General features: G+C 37.3%; 1 protein-coding gene across 2 annotated transcripts in view; it reads left to right on the top strand.

Moving 5' to 3' along the window:
* Positions 1 to 5235: 5235 nt before the first annotated feature.
* LOC127855532 (SWI/SNF-related matrix-associated actin-dependent regulator of chromatin subfamily A-like protein 1) overlaps positions 5236 to 20471 on the top strand; it is a 45896-nt gene continuing 30660 nt past the window's right edge. For both annotated transcript variants that reach the window (XM_052391250.1, XM_052391251.1), the window contains exons 1-7: positions 5236 to 5370; positions 7636 to 8791; positions 9250 to 9300; positions 10493 to 10676; positions 12719 to 12869; positions 16487 to 16648; positions 17806 to 17871. In XM_052391250.1, the coding sequence (XP_052247210.1) occupies positions 7642 to 8791; positions 9250 to 9300; positions 10493 to 10676; positions 12719 to 12869; positions 16487 to 16648; positions 17806 to 17871 (1764 nt within the window). In that variant the 5' untranslated portion in view covers positions 5236 to 5370; positions 7636 to 7641. The remainder of the gene's footprint in view (positions 5371 to 7635; positions 8792 to 9249; positions 9301 to 10492; positions 10677 to 12718; positions 12870 to 16486; positions 16649 to 17805; positions 17872 to 20471) is intronic.

Raw genomic sequence — 20471 nt, 5'->3', positions numbered from 1 at the left:
TTTAAAAGTATTATTGGCAATTTGATGAACAGAGCTGTCCTTCATGCAATGCTGGTTAACATGATACAGCCTGCTTAACACGTTAAAATAATTTTTTATATCACAATTAAAATGAGTTTCAAATATGAAAATAACTTTTAATAAGCCTTATACTATGAACACAAAGTGTCTTAAACTATTTTTTATCCTAACAAATACATAGTTAACAGCATACTAATTATTTCTGTTAAAAAAACAAGCTCCATGTCGTTAAAAATTTGGTCATCAATGGTCAAAATATTTGGTCCGTATTATACCATTATATTGTGAGATAAAATGGAACGGGATTTAAAATGCATGTACAGTAGGTGTTAAATTATTTATGGTCCAAACAATAGTAATAGATTGATAAAAAAATCATTTTTTTCGCTCGACCTAGGACAGACACAAGCAATGTAGTTGGCCTAAAATTTCCTGAAATCTGACATTTGATGGCATTTCTTAGGCATGGCTTTGTTTTATGTTATAATAATTGCAAATACATTTTTTAAAAATTCTGGAGGGGATGTCACCCTCTGGGATGCATGACGACCCTGTAATTAGGGCAAAAGGTCAATCAGTGCATTTTGCTTAAAAAATTTAGGTAACATTGCCAAAATTGTGAAATATCAGATACTATTACTGCTGTTACTTCTGAACTGACTTTTATTTGATACTTTAAGGGTTATCTCATTTTTTAAATGATTTTGGCTTTTCATAATAATTCAAAGGTCATCACATGCACTTTTATAAACCGTATGGAACGAAAATTGCAGTGTATGTTGAAACCAACCAAAGATCCATGTATTATATATCTGTAAGTAACTTTTCAATGAGAAATGGATACTTTGATGATGAAAAGAGTATTTCTCTGTTGTATCTTAAGTGAATGTTCCTAACTTGGTAAATAACGTCACCTAAATTCAAAGAAAAAAATGTTTAATTTTAGACTTTTAATACTTATTGCGTTTTATAATATAACACCTTTTTATAGGAATAACCAAAATTATTTCTGCATTATCCTAGCAATATTGATTTATATGCATATTATGCTAAATGCTATTTTAAACAAAATATTTCAGCTCAAATAATATACTCAAATAAAGTTCTTAATACTGTACATCTACAATGTCATATTCATGCAAGACTAGTTATTTTTACTTCGTCAATTTAGTAATAATTGTAATAGATATGAACAATGTAAAACAGAAATTATTTTACCAAAAACAGTGATCTATTTAGTAATATATTTCAAAATCTTGAAATACCATTTATAATATTAAACAAATGTTCATCTGACTTCAATGCACTATTATGACCTACTGTATCATCATGCTGAAGATAATATCGGTCTTGTGTGATAATTTATTTATCATAGGTTACATAAATTCACAGTTTTGTTACAAAACACGAATTACTATGGCAGTATATGTATCTCCTTATCTTTTATCGTTTACAATAATTATCTAGGGTTTAAACAGCCATTCACTTCATATGCGCATTCAAACAAGCATCCTTGGTCAGATCGATAGCACTTACTTCGTGCTGTACCACACTTGGTTTGACAGCCACATGATACTAGATGTAACTGGACACATGCTGCAGGGACCTTTGGTTCCCTCATTCATACTGGTCTCAAAGAATTTTCTTCAAGTTTCCATGCGCCAGTATCAAGAAGATAATCAGGTTGAAAATCCTTATCTGTGGCATTTAGCCATATCTTTGCCTGATTATTTGCCCTTTTAATATGAAGTTCAAGCGCATCATTTGTAGGGGGTTATAAATCCAAACTCTTCATGGCTTTCAAAAATAACCAATACCTACATGTGTCAATATATGGCGGGTGGTCCTGACAGCAGCCATACAGCACACACAGAAATTTAGAAACTGCTAGAGCATCACCATCTCTACCAACACCCTTCAATGTATCAGGGTGTGCGATATACTTCACTCAGGCAGTTTTCTTACTTATTCTATTTAGAGCAGACGTGGTGTCGCATCCTATCAATGCGTGAAACCCGAAATTGTTCCTTCTGACATTGTTACCTAGTTTGTCAGATATTGTGTGCACAGGATAACATTTTCTATGTTTGCCTGTACCAGATATCATATATACTTCGGCGTCAGCTCCTAGGTGGTATATTAACAAGAGCAGAACGTCAGTGTCGCGCGATTGGTTATTGTCGGCTCGGTTACTACTTACATGTACCCCGGGTACTCTTAAGTATACTTAACTTACATGTACCCCGGCCCCGGGTACCGTAAATAAACTAAAACGTACACATTTATGTCAATTTTCTGTAAAATGGCCTCTATATTATTGAAAATCATATTCAAAAAGCATGTTGATGCAGTTTTTATTTAAAGAGAAGTTTGTTTAAGATAATCGGTAGCGCGTTTTACGACATCGGATTTTTTGCGGGAATACAACTCGGTACAGTCTAATATCGACCAGGTACGATTAAGTATATTTACCGTACCCGGGGTACATGTAAGTAGTACCCGAGCCGAAAATCACCAATCGAGCGTCAGTGTCTCTACAGTATACTTCTAAACGCCTGAAGCCTCTATCAATAGCGTCCCTTGAGTGCAATATCATCCGGGTATCTGCCTCCTCATGATTTAAACATAGGTTTGTCGCATCAAAAGGACTTTGAATCAACATCACCTGAAAATCCACCTCCTACAACTATAGTTGATCCTGCTAGGAGATTTTCTGATAGCATTAGCATTTCGTTTGAGAGAAATTCAGCCAAGTCTGTTTTATTGTCATCGTGTGTGATATACTGTTCCCATATTTGCGGAAGAGGAACGTTTAGACTTGTTATGAGCTTCCTAATAGGTCGATGCTTTCCTTTCCTCTTAACTCTCGTTGCTTTTTTTATATATTTACTTCCGATGTATCGATCAAAAGTCACATCAACTCGGGTAGTGTTTGCGCTGAAATGCCTTAAAACAGATGTTACAAAAACAGTTGCATATTGCCCAAATGTTTGACTATCCTTAAGCTTACCTAAATCTGTATTAGCGCGTGTCCATCAATTATTGCACATGTTGCATCAGTCCATGTCGGAACAACTTGAGGCGTCACTATAGCTCGATTGGTCATTGTCGGCTCGGGTACTACTTATATGTACCCCGGGTACTCTTAAGTATACTTACATGTACCCTGGGTACGGTAAATATACTTACACATACCCGGTCGATATTACACTGTACCCAAGTTGTATTCCCGCCCAAAATCCGATGTTGTAAAGCGCGCTCCCGATTACCTTAAAACAATATTGTTTACTTTAAACAAACTTCTCTTTAAAAAAAATGCATCAAAATGCTTTTTGAGTGTGAGTTTCGATAATATAGAGGCAATTTAACAGACATTTGACATAAATGTGAACATCATTAATTAAAAAAAATATTCCCGGTTACTTGTAAGTATATTTACCGTACCCGGGGTACATGTAAGTATACTTAAGAGTACCCGGGGTACATGTTAGTAGTACCCGAGCCGACAATGACCAATCGAGCGTCACGCTCGATTGCACTATAACATTGTCCTTTGTAAGCACTTGGATTATGTTTGATTTCTAGGTTTCATTTTCCCACTAGCCTTTGCAAATGATAATGGCACATCAGAAAGTCCATGTTCCAGTACAGATGCTGTTTCTTCGGCTCTCCCTGAATGAGCTGCATTGAAAGTCTCTGCATTAGCTTTCTGTCAGTCTTTATTTTTTTTGTCACTTTCTGCTTTTCACTGACTGTCTCCTTATAGAGATATGCAAATGTTTTGGACTGTAGCTTTTGAATAGAGGCATAAAATGCAACATTCTTTCAGCCTTTTCTCTGCAAATTTCTTGAGTAGTGTTTTACCTTAACTTTCACAGGTTAATAAATTATCTGTGATATCATTACCGGGTAGTTGCAACGTCCGTAGATGCTTTTGAGAACAGTCTTTATGCCCTCCAAATATATCATATGAACCAAAGAGCTGCATCATTTTCTTGATGCACTCTTCCTCTGAAGAAACTCTGGAACGAATTCCATCTGCTCTATTCTTGAATATTCCAATATCTTCGTCATCATCATTTTGATTGAACAATTTCATGATACTATTGGAAACCGCAGGTCTTACTGACCACGTAATACAAAATCTCTTGCCTTGTTCTGTTTTGTTATTCCAATAATACCCCCTGTCGTTTTTCATATTCTGTTTATCCACTCAGTAGCTTGGTCGACAGGTACTCCGTTGAATGCTTTTTCCTTCAGCCTGACTACAAAAAGTGACCTTCAATAAACTCTTTGAACACTTCAGGTGCTTCATATTCTAATGCTTTTATCTCTGCTAGATATACACGACCCCAACGGGCATAGTTTGTGTTGTCGTACACCATTAGCCACTGTAGCATCTCGGAAAAGACTTCACTATGAAACAGACAATCGCCTATTCTTTGTGCTTTAATGAAATTAATAAGGATGTCAACCAAATGTAGGTAGGATCCCGAATTCCAGTTAGAAAAGTTCTTCACTTCACTTTTCTCTTTGTCGAATTTATCTAGTAGTTCACCAGGGATTAGATCATCAGTATAAGATATATGCAGTTTAAACAGGATGAAGAATGTACCCTTAAAAAATGTAATAAGATACTTAAATACACAAATGAGTTTCAGTCTTTTTTTAAGCGTACGTTGCACTTCATTATATAATGGATCCTTTCAATTTTTCTTTTTACCTTAAAAATATGTTTATAGAGTTAACACAAATTAGCAAAAACTATTCCATTAAAAAAAATACTTTTTGAACATAATATTGTATTCTGTAGATTTTCAATGCCAGTTGTCATGTTTATTTTGTCATAAAAGTGCACTAAATGACCTTTTGACCTATATAAGTGAACACTAGAATAGATAAAATTTTAATTAGATCCAAGCAGGTTCATTTTCAGACAATGTAACTGCCTTTGACTTTTCAATTTTGTCTATATATCACAATAAGATGTATTTCATCTCATAAACAACTGAAAACTGTACCCATTGACCTTTCATCTAATTAAAAGGATGTCAAGAACCTGAGAAGGTGACATTCCCTCTAGATTTTCAGCAGAGAGTATGAAGATACCAAAAATCATTTATAAAAAAAGCCATGCCTAAAAAATGCCAACCAACTTTTTTTCCAGGCACATTTCTCAGATTTTTAGGTTAACTAATGGTATCAAACGGCGCGTGGAGATAAGTGGAAGGCATTTAGTAAGATTTTGCCGGGAAATGCAAACAACAACAACAATTCGTCAATAAAAACCCGCAAAACGGATACATTTCCAAGAAATTGTATATCTTAAATTCATCATCTGCCATAAAGGTTGGACAAGTCAAGTGGTTATTAAGTTTTTTTATCGAAATTAACTTATATGTTTATCGTGTCTTCGTTTTCTTTCTTAAATTTGAAATGTCAAAAGCTTCGGATATTACTAGTATTCGGACATAGCAACAGAATGTGAGGGTTTCATGATGAGATATTTTTACAAGCTCTAGAAAATGTTGTAAGTTCACAAACGTTTCGTGGTGCTGCTAAGATGTGCTATTCTGAAGGCCAGATCATTTCAATAAACCTGCTAAGTATTTTAGAGCGTTTCAAATAAGCCATAGGCCGCTTTGTATGCAATCGAGCTAAAAATAAAAATAGGTTTAGTCTAAATAAAACAAAACTAAGTCTGGATTAGTTGGATCCTAAATATCCTTGATTGCCTTCTTTTAACACCTATAATTCCTTACATCAGTTATGTAGGAATTTGCTGCAATGATACAATAAATTGAGAACAAGGTAGCTTATGTCGCTGTGGCATAGGGGATATGTTTTGTGCCTATCGACTGCGAGGTCATGGACTCAATCCCCACTGTAGGAGCATTCTTTAGACACCAAGAACACCAAGCACTGGTTGAACAGAGGAAACCATCTGCTGTCTAGTAAAAGCCAGAATTGGTATCTTTTACGTATCTATCAAGATTCAGATCCAGTAGGTTACTTGGTAATGGGGAGGCAAGGATTGCATTTAAGGGCATTATAATGTTCAGTTAATAAAATGTTGAATAAAATAAGCATATGTTGTTTAATTTTTGTTAGACAATTCACTGTTGAAGTAACACAATTTGGTGTATTTAGATGTTTCCAATTCTGCGGATATGTTCTATGATTGTCAAAGTAAATTTATCGAGGCTTTATAATATTGAACAAAAGCAATTAGAAGGGAATGTGGATACTATAGGTTGGGTAAGGTTTGGCATTAACCAATATCTTTATAACATTTATGTCATTTTCTATCAATATATGGGTAATACAAAAATATAATTTTGTATTTTAAAGATCTATGAATTTTTTATATCAGATTTTTAAATTGCTATTTATTGATGGATTTTCAAATAATGTGACAAAAGTGTCAAACATAATAAGATATTGTCTGTCATGTAACACCTTCATAAGTCAAGTTTGTAATCAGAGGGCAAAGGCCAAATTGAATAATGAACGGGATTGTTTTAGATAGTGGAGTGCTAAGAAAAAAGTGGGAGCATCTGTGGGCTATTAACTAGTGTTTTACACAAAATTTATTTTAGTTAAGCTATATATTCCTCAAGTTATATAAAGAAACATTTAGAGCTACCAACAAATAATCAGAAACAAAATATCTAGACTTAGGCATTTTGACCCTTGAAAATTTCAAGTAACATGTCATTTAAGTGGTCAGGTGCTTATTTGACCCATGTACATGTATCCCATTCTGATTACAAAGTGGTCATGTGCTTATTTGACCAATGTATCACATTCTGGTTACAAAGTGGTCAGGTGCTCATTTGACCCATCTATAACATTCTGGTTGCAAAGTAGTCAGGCAATTATTTGAGTCATCTATCACATTCTGGTTGCAAAGTGGTCAGGTGCTTATTTGATCCATCTATCACATTCTGGTTGCAAAGTAGCCATGTGCTTATTTGACCCATCTTTTACATTCTGGTTACAAAGTGGTCAGGTGCTTATTTGACCCATCTATCACATTCTGGTTACAAAGTTTCAGGTGCTTATTTGACCCATCTATCACATTCTGGTTGCAAAGTGGTCAGGTGCTTATTTTACCCATCCATCACATTCTGGTTACAAAGTTCTCAGGTTCTTATTTTACCCATATATCACATTCTGGTTACAAAGTGCTCAGGTTTTTATTTTACCCATCTATCACATTCTGGTTACAAAGTGCTCAGGTTCTTATTTTACCCATCTATCACATTCTGGTTACAAAGTGGCCAGGTGCTTATTTTACCCATCTATCACATTCTGGTTGCAAAGTGGTCAGGTGCTTTTTTGACCCATTTATCACTTTCTGGTTACAAAAAGGTCAGCTGTTTATACAAGATTATGATCAAATAAATGATTAGACACTGTTTCAGCTATATTTTGACATCCAGACTCACTGAAAGACCAACTATCTAAATTGTAATGAGCGACACTTTACTAATATATTGACAGTAACATTTTATGTATAAGTTAATTTTGTTTATAAAGAAGCAAAATAAGTGATTATTTATGGATAATAAAGTTAAAAGATCTCCGATAATCTTTGTATTTTCTTTACAGGAAATAATGTCTGCATCAAATTTAACTTCAGAACAGTTAAGGCGCATAGAAGAAAACAAGAGAAAAGCGCTTGCCAAATTAGCTCAGAAAAACAAGCAACCCCACAGTGGTCCTCCAGTTGACCAGCAACCAACCTCAGTATCAAACATTCCAGGACCTCAAAATAGTGTGAAGTCAGTGATAAAACCTCCGTCAAAGCCAATTGCACATGTCCCTTACAATGTCAAGGCTGTTATCAATATCTCTGAGACTTCAAAGTCAAATGAACCGGTAAATGTCGCAGACAGTTTTCAGGCTGTCACTTTTAAGTCTGAGACTTCAAAGTCAAGTGTAAATGTCGCTGACAGTTTTAAGGCTGTCACATTTAATTCTGAGACTTCAAAAACAAGGGTAATTGTTGCTAACAGTTTTAAGTCTGTCACGAATGACTCCGAGACATTGAATAGAGTTTCGGTTTTATGTCGGTATAAAAATGAAAATCTAAGCAACAAAAACATAAATGGTGACACAAACAATACACATGTGCTTGCAGATAACAACAGTCTCAGTTCAGCAGAGAGAATTGAACAGAATAGACTTAAGGCTCTAGCAAAAAGAGCAGAAAAGCATAAGAGTCCAATAAAACAAGCCAGCAATGTGCTCACTAATTCTACAAACAGTATGGGACAGTGTATCATTAACACAAGAGACAAAGGCGGTCAAGTGACACACCCTCAAAACTCATTCACATCATACAACAAAATACCTTCAGCAGGGTCAAATCTCCTAGAGACCAATCAGGCTTCAGCAGGGTCACATCTAGTGACCAATCAGGCTTCAGCAGGGTCACAGCTCCTAGTGACCAATCAGGCTTCAGCAGGGTCAAATCTCATAGTAACCAATCAGGAGACAAAAACTTCTACAAATGTAACATCCTTTCAGAAAGGTGTCAATGTGTTTTCTGCTTGGGAAAGAAGTGATTCACAGTTGAGGACCACAGAGAATGTGTTGCCTGCAGCAACATGTAGTTCTGATCAGACTTTGAAAAGACCCAGTTTTTTTGGGGCACCCTCAAAGGGGGAATGCATCCTGGTATCTAGGGATCGTTTCACAGTGAAAATCGGATATTGTGCCCCATTGATTGAGCTCTTCAAAACCATGAACACAAAGTTGTACGGTAAGGCTATCATCACAATGGGTTGTGGAATAATTATAAGCCTTGTTCTGGGAAAACTGGGCTCAATTCATGTGCGTTAATCTGGGATTGTGTTGTCCCTTTGCAGTCCGTAGAAAATAATCTGGGATTATCCCTGATTAGCCCCTACAGACTTCAAAGGGAAAACAATTTCGCCTAAACAGGATTAATGTCCAGAAGAGATTTCTTTAAAAAGAACAATATCCAAAATGTGGAATGGGATGTCCCTGATTACCTTATGCAAACTGTGAGGGCTAATCTGGGATGACCCTTAACCCACATGTATCAAGCCATTTTCCAAAAACAAGGCTCGTATTTATTGAATGCAGTAATCTGCAGTTATAGTGGTCAAACATTGTTGCTTTTTGTATATTTTGTGGGTGTCTTTGTTAAAGGGTTATTCATTCATAAGTATTGATTTATTTGCTTTTCTTTTACAGATGCACCCGCAAAACAATGGACCATCAGTTTGTCAGAATACAATAAGTTTAGTAAGTGTCTCTCATTCACAATTGTTATTTATGACTGTTTATTTATTATTATAAAATCAGCCACATTCTGTGAAAACTAGGCTTAATGCATGTGTATAAGTTGCATGGGCTAATCAGGAATGTCACTTTCCATCTAAAAACTGGAGTTCCTTAAACAAAAAACTCCATAATTTAAAAAGGGAAAGTGTTGTCCCTGAAAAGTATATGTGGACTGCACAAGCTCATCTGGGATGACACTTTATGCACCTCTATGCGGACTGCACCAGCTCATCTGGGATGACACTTTATGCACCTCTATGCGGACTGCACAAGCTCATCTGGGATGACACTTTATGCACCTCTATGGGGACTGCACAAGCTCATCTGGGATGACACTTTATGCACCTCTATGCGGACTGCACAAGCTCATCTGGGATGACACTTTATGCACCTCTATGCGGACTGCACCAGCTCATCTGGGATGACACTTTATGCACCTCTATGCGGACTGCACAAGCTCATCTGGGATGACACTTTATGCACCTTTATTAAGCATATATTTTTTTTACAAAGCATCCCTCATTTACTCTGAAAGAAACTGAAAAAGACACAGTAACAAAACCTTACTTTTTTTTAGACCATAGTTTGTCATGGATATTTCAAAGGCTTTTGAGCTGTTTCTCAGTTTTGGAGAAAGTATACAAGCATAATCCAGGTCTTATAATGGGCTTAAAAAATAGTATTCAAAACTCTTTCTTTCAACATTCAAAAGGTTGTAAATTAGTCTTCCGGTAATATGATATAATAAATAAATATAATATTGTTAGACCATAAGCATTTAAAGTACATTTATGCCCCGCCTACCCGCCGATTTCACAGTGTACTTATATACTGACTCCAAAATTTCTTCTTATTATTGTAAATATCTGCAGTTGTTTCCATTTCTGGTATTTATAAATTCTAACTTTGGGAAGGGGTTAATGCATATGCTTAGTTTGTTGTCCCAGCGCAGATCAGCCGTCTGCACAGGCTAATCAGGTGCGCCACTTTTTATGGTGTTTTTCATTTCAAGGAAGTGTCTCTTCTTAGGGAAAATTGAGTTTAGTTGGAGTGCACAGGCTTATCTGGGACGGCACTTTATGTACATTCTTTAAACCCTTTTTTCTAGAGCACAACTCAGTGTATAAGAATCGTGTTGTGGTCAATTATTCAGTGACATCGTGCATGAGTCTGAAACCAGCAGTGACTGTGGAGCCATTACCCAAAGCACTGCTGACTGCATTTGCGGTTCAGATCAAAGGAGGCAACCCAAGCAGGGATATTCCGATAGCAGACCTTTCAAGTGTAGAACAGTCGCTGGTTTCCTCCCTTATGTCATTCCAGAGGAAAGGGGTTGAGTACGTACACTTCTATCCCATTTTTAGTAAGCCTTATGTGACAAAAGCAATCTAATATGAAATAGGATTGTTTGTCTATGTACAAAGATTTATGGGCTACCAAATACGGAAAAAAATGTACTCATTTGACCCGTGTCATGCAAAAATATTTTTTTATGCCATGTGCAGCCAAAGTAGCTCCAGACCAGTCTGGGCAGGAGCTACCCTATCTGTTTTTAAGTCATGCAAGGTTTTATAACATTGTTACTCATAATCCTACAGGAGCTGCCCCATCTGTTGTTAAGTCATGCAAGGTTTTATAACATTGTTACTCATAATCCTACAGGAGCTATCCTATCTGTTGTTAAGTCATGCAAGGTTTTATAACATTGTTACTCATAATCCTACAGGAGCTACCCTATCCGTTGTTAAGTCATGCAAGGTTTTATAACATTGTTACTCATAATCCTACAGGAGCTACCCTATCTGTTGTTAAGTTATGCAAGGTTTTATGACATTGTTACTCATAATCCTACAGGAGCTACCCTATCTGTTGTTAAGTCATGCAAGGTTTTATAACATTGTTACTCATAATCCTACAGGAGCTACCCTATCTGTTGTTAAGTCATGCAAGGTTTTATAACATTGTTACTCATATCCTACAGGAGCTACCCTATCTGTTGTTAAGTCATGCAAGGTTTTATAACATTGTTACTCATAATCCTACAGGAGCTACCCTATCTGTTGTTAAGTCATGCAAGGTTTTATAACATTGTTACTCATAATCCTACAGGAGCTACCCAATCTGTTGTTAAGTCATGCAAGGTTTTATAACATTGTTACTCATAATCCTACAGGAGCTACCCTATCTGTTGTTAAGTCATGCAAGGTTTTATAACATTGTTACTCATAATCCTACAGGAGCTACCCTATCTGTTGTTAAGTCATGCAAGGTTTTATAACATTGTTACTCATAATCCTACAGGAGCTACCCTATCTGTTGTTAAGTCATGCAATGTTTTATAACATTGTTACTCATAATCCTACAGGAGCTACCCTATCTGTTGTTAAGTCATGCAAGGTTTTATGACATTGTTACTCATAATCCTACAGGAGCTGCCCTATCCGTTGTTAAGTCATGCAAGGTTTTATAACATTGTTACTCATAATCCTACAGGAGCTACCCTATCTGTTGTTAAGTCATGCAAGGTTTTATAACATTGTTACTCATAATCCTACAGGAGCTACCCTATCTGTTGTTAAGTCATGCAAGGTTTTATGACATTGTTACTCATAATCCTACAGGAGCTGCCCTATCCGTTGTTAAGTCATGCAAGGTTTTATAACATTGTTACTCATAATCCTACAGGAGCTACCCTATCTGTTGTTAAGTCATGCAAGGTTTTATAACATTGTTACTCATAATCCTACAGGAGCTACCCTATCTGTTGTTAAGTCATGCAAGGTTTTATAACATTGTTACTCATAATCCTACAGGAGCTGCCCTATCCGTTGTTAAGTCATGCAAGGTTTTATAACATTGTTACTCATAATCCTACAGGAGCTACCCTATCCGTTGTTAAGTCATGCAAGGTTTTATAACATTGTTACTCATAATCCTACAGGAGCTACCCTATCCGTTGTTAAGTCATGCAAGGTTTTATAACATTGTTACTCATAATCCTACAGGAGCTGCCCTATCTGTTGTTAAGTCATGCAAGGTTTTATGACATTGTTACTCATAATCCTACAGGAGCTGCCCTATCTGTTGTTAAGTCATGCAAGGTTTTATGACATTGTTACTCATAATCCTACAGGAGCTACCCTATCCGTTGTTAAGTCATGCAAGGTTTTATGACATTGTTACTCATAATCCTAGTATTCAGATGCAGATTCCTATCTAGAGCTACAATGCTTGGATATGTACTGAGGCCCATTGTCACATTATGTGGCTCATTAAGCAGCATGATGTCCCTCTAGCTGAATTCTATCTGGTAATCTCATACAACAAAATCAAATTAATCTCTTACAACATACTGTATTCAAAGACTTTTGTCTTGCAGTTTTGGCGTGTCCAAGAATGGGCGTGTGTTGATAGCAGACGACATGGGCCTGGGAAAGACAATACAAGCAATCTGCCTGGCTCGCTATTACAAGGACGAGTGGCCCCTACTTGTGGTAGTTCCCTCGTCAGTCCGCTTTGACTGGTCACAGGTTAGTGGGGAGGAAATTGAGCCACAATCTCTTCAAAACTGGGCTTAATGCATGTGTGTAAAGTGCCATACCAGATTAGCCTCTGCAGTCCGCACAGGCTAATTAGGGATGACACTTTTTGCCCAAACTGGACTTTTGCTAAAAAGAGACAATAAAGGCTGAATGTGTCATCCCTGATTAGCGTGTGTCATCCCTGATTAGCGTGTGCAGACTGCAAAGGCTACTCTGGGATGACACTTTATGCACATGCATTTAGCCTAATTTTCATAGTATGAGGCTTAATTGTGTAAAAACTGTAACCATAGTTCAGTGATTAATGTTCATGTTCAAATATTTTTAGGTTATGATAAAGCAATTGTGTTCAAATATTTATAGGTGTGCCAACTTATATAGGTTATTTTTTGGTTATGGTATGCCAATTTTTATAGGTAATGCTACTACTATGGTGTGCCAATATTTATAGGTTATAAAGCAGCTAAATGTGTAAATAATAGTAGATGGTAATATAAGTTTCTGTTGAGATAATTTTCATTACCTCTGCATTACACCTTACAGTAATTCCTGAGGCTGCAGCTGTGTAGTAGATATGCTGTCTGCCTAGCAATTGGCAGGCCATGTGTTTAATCCCCCTAAAAGACATCAAATACTGGTTTTTATCCCATCATCAGACGTGCATCGTCAAAATAAACCACTGTGGAATAAATTTTCCTCTATTTCGGCAGTGCTGAAATATAGCTGTCACGTGCGGCGGAGAATGGTCATATTACTAGGAATCAACTATAAAGTAATCATTTTTAGTAAAATCGAATCAGATTCAACAAAACAAACAATTTGATAACAAGATGTAATATATTTTTAACACATAATTCAACTCAAAAAGCAAAAAAACATTATTTACAAATATTACATACGCGTAATCGTGACGTCATTATTAACACATCATACGACACAATGCATGTTCTTTTACGCTAAAGCTGTAGTTGTTTAGTGTGTTTTTAACCAGGTTTTCCGAAGGAAAAAACTGGTTATTAGATTGGCGAATGTGGGCGGGCTGGCTGGCTGGCGGGCGGGTGGAACAAGCTTGTCCGGGCCATAACTATGTCGTTCATTGTCAGATTTCAAAATAATTTGGCACATTTGTTCACCATCATTGGACGGTGTGTCGCGCGAAATAATTACATCGCTATCTCCAAGGTCAAGGTCACACTTTGAGTTCAAAGGTCAAAAATGGCCATAAATGAGCTTGTCCTGGCCATAACTATGTCATTCATTGTGAGATTTTAAAATCATTTGGCACATTTGTTCACCATCATGGGACGGTGTGTCGCACGAAAGAATCACGTCAATATATCCAATGTCAAGGTCGCCACGACTAAAAATAGATTTTTTTAAAAACAAACTTACAAAGGGGGTTAATTTTGTTTGTTCATTTCAAAAGTTCAGTTTGAGTTTTCTCCCTTTATCAGATTTTTTTTTCACAATGAAAACCTGGTTTTGTGACAATTTTGTCCCTTGTTTTTCATTATTTCTTTAATATCGGGGACGTAGAGGTATGATAAACAGAAAAACAGGTTAGTTACTGATCTTTTTGTCATGTATTAGGCTCGGCACGATTAAAATAATGAAACAATGTTTGCTTAAAATAACTTTGGGATTTTCCGTTTAGTTCGATTTTCCTATTCTATTTTTAAAGAAATAATTTACGACTAAAGAAATTGATGGGATTAATCGATACTAGGTCGGTGCCGAATAAAGCAAGGTTTATTTTGCTTGGCACGAAAATCTGAACCACTCGCCAAGGCTCGTGGTTCAGATTTTCTAAGCCTCGCAAAATAAACTTTGCTTTATTCAGCACTGACCTAGTATTCTCTATTACCCAGGAAACATAAGCAAGAGTGTTTAAATAAACCTAAGGCTTTTGATGCACTCGTGCTTAAATAATAGGTTTTAATGAACTTACAGCAATTCCAGCGCTGGGTTTCATCTCTGGACCCCCAGTCAGTGAATGTGGTAATGACATTGTCTGTATTACACCTCACAGCAATTCCAGCGCTGGGTTCCATCTCTGGATCCCCAGTCAGTAAATGTGGTGATGACATTGTCTGTATTACATCTTACAGCAATTCCAGTGCTGGGTTCCCTCTCTGGACCCCCAGTCAGTGAATGTGGTGGTGACATTGTCTGTATTACACCTTACAGCAATTTCCAGCACTGGGTTCCCTCTCTGGATCCCCAGTCAGTGAATGCGGTGGTGACATTGTCTGTATTACATCTTACAGCAATTCCAGTGCTGGGTTCCCTCTCTGGACCCCCAGTCAGTGAATGTGGTGGTGACATTGTCTGTATTACATCTTACAGCAATTCCAGCGCTGGGTTCCCTCTCTGGACCCCCAGTCAGTGAATGTGGTGGTGACATTGTCTGTATTACACTCTACAGCAATTCCAGTGCTGGGTTCCCTATCTGGACCCCCAGTCAGTGAATGTGGTGATGACATTGTCTGTATTACACCTTACAGCAATTTCCAGCGCTGGGTTCCCTCTCTGGACCCCCGGTCAGTGAATATGGTGGTGACATTGTCTGTATTACACCTTACAGCAATTACATCGCTTGGTTCCCTCTCTGGACCCCCAGTCAGTGAATGTTGTGGTGACATTGTCTGCATTACACCTTACAGCAATTACAGCGATGGGTTCCCTCTCTGGATCCCCAGTCAGTGAATGTGGTGGTGAGATTGTCTGTATTGCACCTTACAGCAATTCCAGTACTGGGTTCCGTCTCTGGACCCCCAGTCAGTGAATGTGGTGGTGGCATTGTCTGTATTACACCTTACAGCAATTCCAGCGCTTGGTTCCCTCTCTGGATCCCCAGTCAGTGAATGTGGTGATGACATTGTCTGTATTACACCTTACAGCAATTACAATGCTGGGTTCCCTCTCTGTCCCCCCAGTCAGTGAATGTGGTGGTGACATTGTCTGCATTACACCTTACAGCAATTCCAGCGCTTGGTTCCCTCTCAGGACCCTCAGTCAGTAAATGTGGTGATGACATTGTCTGTATTACACCTTACAGCAATTCCAGTGCTGGGTTCCCTCTCAGGACCCTCAGTCAGTGAATGTGATGACATTGTCTGTATTACACCTTACAGCAATTACAGCGCTGGGTTCCCTCTCTGGACCCCCAGTCAGTGAATGTGGTGATGACGTTGTCTGTATTACACCTTACAGCAATTGCAGCGCTGGGTTCCCTCTCAGGACCCTCAGTCAGTGAATGTGATGACATTGTCTGTATTACACCTTACAGCAATTCCAGTGCTGTGTTCCCTCTCTGGACCCCCAGTCAGTGAATGTGGTGATGACATTGTCTGTATTACACCTTACAGCAATTCCAGCGCTGGGTTCCCTCTCTGGATCCCCAGTCAGTGAATGTGGTGATGACATTGTCTGTATTACACCTTACAGCAATTCCAGTGCTGGGTTCCCTCTCTGGACCCCCAGTCAGTGAATGTGGTGGTGACATTGTCTGTATTACACCTTACAGCAATTCCATCGCTGGGTTCCCTCTCTGGATCCCCAGTCAGTAAATGTGGTGATGACATTGTCTGTATTACACCTTACAGCAATTCCAGCGCTGGGTTCCATCTCTGGACCCCCAGTCAGTGAATGTGGTGGTGGCGGGCAAGGACAGCTGTACCTCGGGTCTAATCAACATTCTCAGCTATGACCTCATGGCCAGACAGGCCGAGGCACTGATGAAGAAGAGGTTTCAAGTCATTATAATGGTGGGTATGGGTGGTTTCAAGTCATTATAATGGTGGGTATGGGTGGTTTCAAGTCATTATAATGGTTGATATGGGTGGTTCAGTGAGCACAGTGGCAGTTTGTATGAATTGTGAGTGATATGGCTGTGTTTATTAACCCATTTACACCAGGCGTCTAGAAAAAAGGCCTTGGCAAACAGCGTAGACCCATATGAGACGCCGCATGATGAGGTGTCTCATCTGGGTCTGCACTATTTGCTTAAGGTTAAGGGAATTTCTGTAAGAAATATTCTAAATATAGAAATAAATATACTAGACATCCCTAATTTTGGAAATAAATTGATCCAATTTAGAAGAATGGGAGAGTCCACTAGGCTTAAATGGGTTAATGGTAAATAAATGGCAGAGTTTATAAATTGGGTGTCATATATATGGCACCTTTTATAGAAGTGTTTATCAAACACTTATTACTGTTGAAAATGTCTACAACTGTAGAAGATAATGTTATTCAGTGCTCCAGAGTTTTTTCATCAAAGCCATCTAAAAATTACAGAAATGCTATTTAAGTTTCAAAATACATAGTTAAAACACAAATTGCCATGTCAGAATACAAATTGCAATCACATTTGCTTTTGGTATTTTTTTCGTATCAAACTGGCCTTAGGCCATTTAAGATGTATTTTGTAAAAACCAAACAATTTTTTATGACAGTTTAAAATCGACCGTTTTGACTCTGTTTCAAATTCTGTTGGCTTTCATTAAAAATATTTTTATTTAGATTTTCTGAATAGTTAAATGTCATATTTGTTGTTGTGGTTATTGGCTTCTGCTTATAAGGAATCAGCAATTGAAATAAGTGTTAATAAATACAACACATTTGTTTGACAGTATATAAGAACGTTTGTCAATGATAAAATATTTCTAGAACAAGAATAAATTGAACAGACGATTGACAAGTTAATTTTTTTTGGAAGAAAAAGTTACTCATAAGATGTGCAATTAATGAGATAAAAACGTCGATAAAATGGTTTCATTGATTGAATGTAATTTATATACCGTCGACAACATGGTAACTGCTATTTTAGATATATGATCAACCAGCATAATTAAAATTGTTGTGCTATGTTTTGATTACCTAAAAGATTGATATAAAATAAAAAATTGAATTTTAATTTCAGGACGAATGTCACCTACTGAAGAACTACAAGACAGCCAGGTGCAAGGCTGCCATGCCCTTGTTGCAGGTGTGTGGGGATGTGGGTCTCAATTTTTTTCCAGGACATTTTTGGGGAAAATGAAATTTTTGGATTTTTTTATTTTTGCTCAAAAAGTCCACTGTTTTGGGGAAAACTTATTTAATACAATCAATTGATCTCAATATTATCTTAATTAACACAATACATTTCAAATTTTAGGAAACAATCTTATACATTAGCTTTATTTTCTTTGTAATATGTAATTATAACATTATTGAGTTAAAATAAGCATAAGACACATTTTTTTTTCAAAGTCAGGGGTCTTTTTTATGTCCCCCACTATAGTAGTGGGGGACATATTGTTTTTGCCCTGTCTGTTGGTCTGTTGGTCTGTTTGCGCCAACTTTAACATTTTGCAATAACTTTTGCTATATTGAAGATAGCAACTTCATATTTGGCATGCATGTGTATCTCATGAAGCTGCACATTTTGAGTGGTGAAAGGTCAAGGTCAAGGTCATCCTTCAAGGTCAGAGGTCAAATATATATGGCCAAAATCGCTCATTTTATGAATACTTTTGCAATATTGAAGATAGCAACTTGATATTTGGAATGCATGTGTATCTCATGGAGCTGCACATTTTGAGTGGTGAAAGGTCAAGGTCTAGGTCATTCTTCAAGGTCAGAGGTCAAGTATATGTGGCCAAAATCGCTCATTTTATGAATACTTTTGCAATATTGAAGATAGCAACTTGATATTTGTCATGCATGTGTATCTCATGGAGCTGCACATTTTGAGTGGTGAAAGGTCAAGGTCAAGGTCATTCTTCCAGGTCAGAGGTCAAATATATGTGGCCCAAATCGCTTATTTTATGAATACTTTTGCAATATTGAAGATAGCAACTTGATATTTGTCATGCATGTGTATCTCAAGGAGCTGCACATTTTGAGTGGTGAAAGGTCAAGGTAAAGGTCATCCTTCACAAGGTCAAGGTCATCCTACAAGGTCAAACATCATATAGGGGGACATTGTGTTTCACAAACACATCTTGTTATCCCCTGCCAAAGGCTGATGGATATAGAATTGACATTGTCCCTCTGTCTTGTCAGTCCGCAAGTCTGTGTTTCCAACGGTACGTCCGTCTGTCGCAAAACTTTTCATGGCTATATCTCAGAAACTATATAAAATATCAGCATGAAACTTCATGGGTGTATTGATATCAATAATGAGAAGCGCCATGCACAAGAACCATAACCCTACCCTTTATTATGCAACCCCAAAATTTTATTTTGGGTGGAGCATATAGTTGCTGCTTCGTCTGTCCGTGTGTGTCCGTCCGTCCGTGCACAATTTTTGTCCGGGCTATTTTTCAGCAACTAATAAGAGTTATTGCATTATGTTGTTTTAACCAGGTTTTTCAAAGAAAAAACTGGTTATTAGATTGGCAAATGTCGGCGGGCTAGCGGGCTGGCGGGCGGAACAAGCTTGTCCGGGCCATAACTCTGTCGTTCATTGTCAGATTTTAAAATCATATGGCACATTTGTTCATCATCATTAGACGGTGTGTAGCGCGAAAGAATTACGTCGATATCTCCAAGGTCAAGGTCACAATTTGAGTTTTAAGGTCAAAAATGGCCATAAATGAGCTTGTCCGAGCCATAACTTTGTCTTTCATTTTCAGATTTTAAAATCATTTGGCACATTTGTTAACCAATATTAGACGGTGTGTCGCGCGAAAGAACTCCGTCAATATCTCCAAGGACAAGGTCACAATTTGAGTTTGAAGGTAAAAAATGGCCATAAATGAGCTTTTCGGGGCCATTACTTTGTGATTCATTGTGAGATTTTAAAATCATTTGGCACATTTGTTCACCATCATTAGACGGTGTGTCGCTCGAAAAATCACATGGATATCTCCAAGGTCAAGGTCACAATTTGAGTTTGAAGGTCAAAAATGGCCATAAATGAGTTTGTCTGAGCCATTGCTATGTCATTTATTGTGACATTTTTAAATCATTTGGCACATTTGTTCACCATTATTGGACTGTGTGTCACACGAAAGAATTACATCAATATCTCCAAGGTCAAGGTCCCACAACTCAAAATAGATTGATTTTGAAACAACTGCATGTATGTAACTATGAACAATCAGTAACAATGCACATTTTGATTTTGGGTTGTCTCTCTTTATCAGACATTTTGTGGCGTCTCATCTGGATCCAAACTGTTTGCAAAGGCCTTTAAAATTCGGTTCCAGCACTGAAAGAGTTAACCAGTGATTGCATTTCCAAACAATCTCTCCTAGTCCCTGGTTTGAGTGCATACTAAAATGTTGAGTTCTGAACAAATGTTGTTGAGCCCCAATGTTTGATGTAGTAAAAGATATACATGTACATGTACTAGTATATGATTTTACACGAGGGTCATTTCATACCATATTTTTTTTAATGAGTTCCAGAAATGCGTTAGTAATCAAGCCTTTGTATGCCATATTTTTTTATCACATGCTTTTAAATGAGCAAAGAAAATAAATATTAAAGTTTACATCTTGATGACTAGAAAGTTGTTTACATTTTGTAACTTCATGTGATATTGCATGTGAAGAAAAAACACTCGTGTCACAGTTTATTCTACGATAGCATCAAATT

This window comes from Dreissena polymorpha, chromosome 13 (assembly GCF_020536995.1).
Source record: "Dreissena polymorpha isolate Duluth1 chromosome 13, UMN_Dpol_1.0, whole genome shotgun sequence".
Taxonomy (NCBI): domain Eukaryota; kingdom Metazoa; phylum Mollusca; class Bivalvia; order Myida; family Dreissenidae; genus Dreissena; species Dreissena polymorpha.
This window is presented reverse-complemented; position numbering and strand designations above follow the sequence as displayed.